Genomic DNA, 8,173 nt, shown 5'->3' on the forward strand with positions numbered 1-8,173 from the left:
AAATCAGGCAAGATTCAGGTCAGCAGAAAGGGTCTTTTGGCTGAGAGGTGAGGAAAGTGGTGGACCAAGGAACAAGAGAGGTAGCAATATGCAGAAGTTGCCAAGAGACTGGCCTGGCTGGTATGGAGGGGGTATACTGAGGAACAACATTGGCTTCTAGCTCCTCAGAGTTATTGTGTTCTAGCACTGAGAAGACTGCTTAGCAAATAAGAAACACTGCACACACACCTATATTTACAGAAACTCAACTGTATGTGCCTATGTGCAGGATTTAAAGAAATAATTTTTTACCAACAACGTAGCTTCCAAATCTAAGTCAATGACTTCATCTGTTGCTTGGAAGAAGAAAAAGCAATCTAGGGACCAGCAGTTAGCATAATGGCTATGTCGCTGGACTCCCACGTAGTCGACTGCGGTTTGAGTCCCGGACGCGGTGGCTTAAACTCTCGCCAGGCGCGTGTGCGTGCGTGCCCATGATCCCGAGAGGAGAATGGAAGAGAGGGGATTGCGGCGTGGCCATCCCCCCTGGGGGGTGATTTCTCACTTGCTATCTCTCTGTCTCTCTCTGTCTGTCTGGGGGGGACCAGCCGCCCGTTAGCAAAAACCCCTCCAAAAAAAAAAAAAAAAGGCAACCTATTCCAAAAATGAAGGAAAAGCCAGTTATGTCCTAAAAAAAAAAGTATACATTATGGGCAATTTCAGAGCTTTGAAAGGGAAATGTTGACTTTGACAATTTTTGTCCTATACCAACTTTAACACCTAATCTCTGCATAAGCTATTAGCCCACACAGCACATTACAAATCTTGCTGTCAAGACCAGCAGATGGAGTAATGGTTACGTCGCTGCACTCCCACATAATTAACTGTGGTTCGAGTCCAGGACCTGGTGGCTTAAAACTTATGCTAGGTGTGTCTAATATCCCAAGAGGAGAATGGAGGAGAAGGGACTGTAGTGTGGCCATCCTTCCTGGGGCAGGGGTGGGGGATTTCTTGCTTTCTGTCTCTGTCGCTCTGGCGAGAACACATACTCCACAGCAAAACTCTCTCCAATGAGGGGGAAAAATAATCCAACTGTCACTTATTAGCTGTGTGATTGTGAGTATCCTGTTTAAAATGCTCTGGGCTCCAGTTTCCTTATTCTGTAAAACAGACAGAGAAGGAATGGAGTGTGGCTATGCCACAATCCCTTCTCCATTTCTCTGTTGCCCCTGATGTGTTTTTTCAAGCCACTGGGGCTGGGATTTGAATCTCATAGTTGGCCATCTGTGGGTGACCCCTTAGAATAAATGCTCAATAAGTATTCATGGTTATTAGCTCTAATTTTTAGATAAAAACACATATTTCATGGATCTATCCCATTGTACTAAGGAGCAAACTAAGTCTCAGAAGTCGTCAATAATGTGCCAAAGTGAGGATTTGACTGCAGTCAATTTTGACTCCAAAGCCAGAAAATGTTCTAAGAATGAAGCCCCTAGGCTTTTCTGAACCACAGACTCTGAGAATTCGAAAAAAAAAAAAAAAAAAAAAAGAAAAAAGGAGTCCTCTCTCCCCCAAGAAAAGTACTGATACACAATCTCTTACAGGATTCCAAGAATAGAGTGTCTAGTTCCCTTCTCTAAGATAAGGACCAGGTATAAACAATTCTGAATATAAGCTAGAGAAGATCTACTCTTGCCACCTTGCTTTGGCTTGACCCAGCTACAGGGCCATCATTTAATAGTAACGTTGAAAAGAGAAAACATGATGCCTAGAAAAGCCCAGAGCCTCACCAAATAACATAACTAAGGGGCCCCAGACTTCTACACTACTACAGTTTAATTCTCCCTATAGCCTATACTCCTGGAAGTTATTACTGGGGCTTCTGGAAAATCATGATGCATTTTTGCATAGAAAAATATGTCATGACTTTCCCAACAACCCAATATTATTGTATTATTATTATAAATGAGCTTTATAATAAGAAAATGTTACCCCCAAACAGGCAGCAAGGAATCCCTCAGGCCACCATTCTTTTTTAACCTTATGGAAAACTTGAAGTCAGTTCCCTCACCGGTCAAGAATGGAGCATGAAGAAGGCAGCTAAAACTACACAAGTAGACTTTACAGCTCTGTAGCAGCTTCTACTCAGCCACATATACAACAAACACATGCTTCTAAGAAATCCTTTAAAGTGGGATTGCCTTCTACTTGGTAATATTATTGCCCTAGTCTGAGTTACTGAACCATCAGAATGTAATAAAATGGCATTTCCTAAGAAACATTCCATAGAAAGAAACTTCAAAAAAGTTCATGGAAAAAAAATGGAACTAAAGTAAGAGTTTATTTTGATGCAAAAAAAATTTGAAATCCATGCATAGTTTTCCCATAATATATATTTTTCATTAACTTTTGCAGCTCTCTCATATTTCAATTATTCTCTTCATGTATTAATATTATCAATAGCAGCTACTCTATCACAAGAGCAGTAATAGAGGCTTTGGAATAAATCACTTTATTCATGCTTTATAACCACCTTGTAAGGTTATTTCCCTTTTATAGAGTGGGAGGCTATGAGAGATTAAGGTCTCCTAGATAATAAGCAGTGGGGTTTTCATATGATGATCCGTCTTATCATTTTAATAATGATGACTATCTGCCATACCAGCACCTGCTATGGCCAGTTACTGAATAAATACTATTAATATCTTTAATGCGCTCAACTATTCAAAATGTTAAGCATTATATAATGCCCATTTTTCAAATGGGGAAAAATGCCACTCAGTGAAGTGAACTGATTTGTCTGAAGCTGTTGGGAAAGGGTAGAGCAGAGAAGAGGATATGATTTTCAATCTAGTTCTCTTCACTGTACTCCAAGAATAGAGGTTACATAATATTCTCCTTTGTGGTATTGCCCCTGCCTCCTGCCACCCCCACCAGGCTAGTGTGAATGACCTAGGCCACTTTCTCTTCCACCCACCTTCTCCAGCAAGGCCTTCCGTAGACGCCGCTCCTCCTGCACCATGATGAACATCTCTTTGTGCACAGCTGCTGCCAGATTTAGGTCCAGCTTCTCTGGACAGGCAGCCATCTTGCAGATGAGCTCCTCGTGAGAGAAGACACAGTATCTTCGGAGCCGGCGGTAGTGCTCAATACACTGGCGCCCAGCTGGCAGCTATGGATAGATTCAAGGTTAAGGGTAGCCAGTCTGCGGCCACGTGCCTAAGCTTTCCCACGTTTTTCTTCCTGCCAGCCTACCACACCCCAGACTCACCCAATCAGCAGTGCAAAAGTTGACGGCCTCAGCAAAGTTATAGCCTTGATTGAAGCCACTGTGGTAAGCACGGGGGAAGGTAATGACGAATTCTCCTGCACACTGGTTTGTGCGGACAACCTAAGAAAGAATGGCCAACGCCACTAAGATAGAGGTTTTCCAGGGGCAGAAACCTGATCCAAGTGCAGGGTCTCTTAGAGACAAAGAAACCATTCAGAGTACAGCCTGACAATAGAATCCTAGAAACTCCAGCTCTGAAAGGAAAGACCATTGGTCATGAAGTCAGCCGATCAACTTCCCTAATCATTTGAATGAGAATTATAAATACCACTTTCACTAAGCTGGTCAAGCTTTTCTCATTAAAGTTTACTTTTATCAGTCATATATACAATTGAAATAAAAAAAGACTGTTTCTACTCTTTGTTTTCCACTTAAAATGTTTGAACACTTATTTTTTTAAATTTAACTTTATTTATTTTAATTTGATCAGAGAGGGACAGAGTGAGGAGAGAGAGAAAAGAGAGGGAAAGTGAGAAAGCAGGCCGCCAGATCTGGAATTCAAACTGCATTCAGCCATGTGGGAGTCCAGCACCCGTAACCACTGTGCCACCTGCTGGCCCCTTGAAGAGTTTTTTTAAGAATTATTTACTTAATTTTATTTATTATTTTTAAATTTGCTATAGGGCATGTGCACTCACTGATGAGAGACAGGGAGAGAGGGAAAGTGAGAAAGCAAGCTGCTGGGTCCAGGACTTGAACCACAGTTGGCCAACCACCATATCACCTCCTGGCCCCTGAATAATACCAGTTCTCCTCCGTGGACTGACAGTCTCCTATAATGATCTCCTATTTCTAGATCCCACATCTTCCTTTTTCTTGTTTTATTTTTTTGCTATGCTTGAGTACCTCCTCCAATAGCTTCCTAAGAGTTAGAAGAACGCTTCTTTATTTTGGAATGTTTCTATTCTTACTCTAACACTTGACTGCATATAGAATTCTTTTCTTTTTGAAGTTTTTTTTTTTAAAGAATTATTTGACTTTAACTTTATTTATTTTAATTTGACCAGAGAGGGACAAAGAGAGAGAGAGAAAGTGAGAAAGCAAGTCGCCAGGTCTGGGACTCAAACTGTAGTCAGCCATGTAGGAATCCAGCACCCTTAATCACCCTGCTATCTGCCGGCCCCGATTGCATATAGAATTCTAAGATGAAAATCACTTTGGAGACACTGTTCCAGTCTTCTAAATTCCGGTGTTGCTGATGAAAAAGTCGTAAGTCATTCTGATTTCTAATGCTTTGAATTAATCCTGTTTCTCTCTTAAGCAGCTTATTGAATTCTTCTGGTCCTATTGTTTGATAAAAAAATTCACATGATAAATTTTGGTATGGATCTATTTTCACTCATGTTATTTACTAGGTAGGCCCTTTGATTCTAGAAACTTAGTCCACCTGCTCAGGGAAATTTTCTTGAATGATTTTATCCTCTCAGTTTTCATCTATTCTCTCTTCTTGTAACTCCTATTATAATCTCTCTCTCTTTTTTTTTAAAGAGAGATTTTTTGCTATAGGGCATGTGTGCTCGCCAGAAAGAGACAAAGAGATAGAAAGCAAGAAATCATCCCCCAGGGGAGGTGGCCACAACCACAATCTCTCCTCCTTCATTCTCCTCTTGGGATTTTGGGCACGCACACACACGTGCCCAGGATGACTTTTAAGACACTGGGTACGGGACTCGAACCACATGGGACTGCAGTGATGTACTGATTACACCATCTGCTGGTCCCATAGGTTGTTTATCTCTTATCTGAAATGCTTGGGATGAGAAATACTATGTATTTCTTCACATTTTGGAATATTTGCATATACATAATACGGTATCTTGGGGGATGAGACCCAAATCTACACATGAAACTCATTTATGCTTCACATATACCTTATACAATTGGTCTGAAGGTAATTTTACATATTTGTATTGTAACATTTTCATTGTGCCCTGTCAGATGTGGAATTTTCCACTTGTGACATCATGTCCAAGACTAAAAAGTTTCTGACTTTGGAGAATGTCAGATTTTCAGATTAAGGAAGCTTAACCCTATTTGACTATTGAACCACATAGACAAAATTCTCTAATTTTCTCTACCTTTTCTCATTTTTTAAAAAAGATTTATTTAATTTAAATTATAATATTATTAATTTGACCAGTGAGTGATAGAGAGAGAGAGGGAAAGTGGTAAAGCAAGCCGCCAAGGTGGGACTCAAACTGTGGTCGATCATATGGGAGTCAGCACCTTAACCCCCATGCCACCTGTAGGCCCCATATTTTCTCATTTTTTTCTTTTTATTCTATTTTCTAGGAAATTTCCTCAACTATTTATTTTCAAAGCTCCCTCCCCCTTTTAATGTCAGAAGGGATGTGCACTTGCCAAAGAGAGAAAGCACCCCCTAAATATAGCATCATCATGCTGCAAATTTTTCCCTCCATTTCTCCACCTCATCATGATTTGAGGCACACATGCACATGTCCCAGCCATGTTTGTCAAACCAATGGGCCAGGATTCAAACTCCTCTTGGCCATGTGGGATCTGGCTCCCAATGTGGCCAACTCTCTAAGGTTTTTTCAGTCTTCCACTTTTGCTATCGTAATTTTAATCTCTAAGGGATTAGTATGTTCTCAGTATGCTCTTTTTAAAATAAAATAGTTCTTGCTATATTTTTTATAATATCCTGTTCTTTCATGTTTGCAGTATATCTTATTTCTTAAAATATTTATGAGGTTTGTTTTCCTTTTTAATTGCCAGAGGGCACAAACACTCACCCATGAGAGAGATAGACAAAGAGGGGGAGGGTCAGAAAACACTGGGCATGGGCATGGGCACGGGCATGGGCATGGTCAGGCCACAATCTCTCTTCCTCCATTTCCCCATCCTGTTGGGATTTGGGGCATGCGTACACACACACTGCCTTTCAAGCTGCTAGGCCAGAAATTCAAACTGCAGTTACCTGGTTATGTGGGATCCTGCTCCCTTTACCTCTAACATATGGTGATGGTCCTCTTTTCTTTTGAACTTTATTTCTCCTCGTCTAGCCTCAATTTCTCCAAGTTACTTTCTATATGGTTCTATTTCACTTTCTAGGGTTTCCTAAGCTCTCTGTTAATCTATAGCTACCTGTCTAAATTTAAGAGAAATAATCAAAAATGCTGAATGGAAACTCTGAGTACATAGGTGAAATTGTCAACTGAGTTTCACTCTAGGGTGACAAAGCTGAGTCATTCAGCTTGGGAAACTCTAGGTCTTTTCTCTAAGGCGAGATTCCCAAGAAATCTCTCCCATTTCTGCCTGTAGGTAAAAGGTCTGGGGGCCAGCAGATGACATAGTGGTTATGTTACTGGACTCCCACATGGCTGACCATGGTTCACATCTTGAACCCGGCAGCTTCAAACTCATGCAGGCACATGTGTGCACGGGTCCAAGATCCCATGAGAATGGAGAAATGACTACAGCATGGCCATCCTCCCGGGGGGTGATTTCTCACTTTCTGTCTTTCTGTCTATCTCAACAGCAAGCACACACCCCCCCCCCATACGCAAAACAACAACAACAAAATTCTCAAAAGAAAAAAAGAAACGAAAAGGTCCGACTGCCAGTAAAGGTCCGACTGCCAGTGTTCTGTGTCTTTAATTTATTTCTTTCATGAGAGAGAGAAAGAAAAGCACCCTCAATGGGTTCTCATCCCTTCCCACGAAGCCTTCCCAGATAGCCAGAATCATGGGCAAGTAAGCTTGTTGCCTAGGGCTAGCAGGTGGTGCAGTGGTTAAGACGCTGGACTCCCACATGTCTGACTACAGTAACAGACCTGGTGGCTTGCTTTCTTACTTTCTGTCTCTCTCTGTGGTCAAATTAAATAATAATAAATAAAATTAAAAGAAACATATTTTTTTAAAAGTCTCATACTTCCTGCCAGTGTTGTAACAGTCAAGTGGAAGAAGATGGTTGGAAATCTCAGCTTCCAGTATGTATAAGATGACAGATCCTACTATATTTATTATCAATTCACCATCAGTGGTACCCAGGAGACCTCAATCCAGATACCCGTTTAACCTTCTCAGAAAAAAATCTTTAATCTTTTACTAGAATGTGAAGAAGGGTCATATTTCCAACTGCCCAGTGTGGGAGGGGAATCTCATAGTTTCTTTCTTACATAGACACAAACCATTCCTAGCTGCTGCTTTTCATTTTTTCCAGAGGGCACATGTGCTTATCAGAGAGCGGGAGGGAGAGCAAGAGGGAAAAGGCACCCACCTCAGGGAATTGTTATGCCACTGATCTGTTCTCCATTTCTCCTTTCAGGATTTTGGGCATGCATACACATGCCCTCAAGCTGCCAGGTCCAGGACTGGTTATATGGTCAGTCGTATGAGATTCAGCTCTCTTAGCGACCAGGTTACAGGCTAGCCCAACCATTCCTTATTTTCACTCCATCTCTCTTTACCCCTACAATGCCTGGTGCCACTGACTACAAAACTTTGGAGAATTCTTAAGTATAAATCAGAATGGGGCAGCCCGTGGCCCAATGGTTAAGGTGGCTGGTTCCTTCACGGCCAACCACCATTCAAGTCCTAGACCTGGCAGCATGAAAAAACATCCTAGGTGCATGTGCATGAGTACCCAAAATCTTGACAGGAGAAGAAATGTATAAAGGGTTGCAGCGAGGCTTTCTTGTTGCCTCCACTACCCTCTGGCAGGTACATGCACCTTCTAGAAAATTTAAATAAATCAATCAATTTGGTTCTCAGATAGCTCAATATTGGCTTAGAATTTCTCATCTATCGGCTTTCTAGTTACAAAAATGTTATTACTGTCTCTTCTAGTTTCCTCCAACTCTGATTTTTTTTTTTTTTTTTGGAGAGGTTTTCACTATAGGGC

The 8,173-nt window shown here is 41.3% G+C and overlaps 1 protein-coding gene across 11 annotated transcripts in view; it reads right to left on the reverse strand.

The window, feature by feature from the left end:
• The window catches only part of KDM5C (lysine demethylase 5C), a 59,830-nt gene that overhangs the window by 27,664 nt on the left and 23,993 nt on the right, over positions 1–8,173 (reverse strand). For all 11 annotated transcript variants that reach the window (XM_027768959.1, XM_027768960.1, XM_027768963.1 and 8 more), the window contains exons 13-14: positions 3,251–3,370; positions 2,957–3,151 (exon numbers count right to left, since the gene is read on the reverse strand). In XM_027768959.1, the coding sequence (XP_027624760.1) occupies positions 2,957–3,151; positions 3,251–3,370 (315 nt within the window). The remainder of the gene's footprint in view (positions 1–2,956; positions 3,152–3,250; positions 3,371–8,173) is intronic.

The sequence above is a fragment of the Tupaia chinensis genome, unplaced genomic scaffold (genome assembly GCF_000334495.1).
Source record: "Tupaia chinensis unplaced genomic scaffold, TupChi_1.0 Scaffold148091_1, whole genome shotgun sequence".
In the NCBI taxonomy this organism is placed as follows: Eukaryota; Metazoa; Chordata; class Mammalia; order Scandentia; family Tupaiidae; genus Tupaia; species Tupaia belangeri.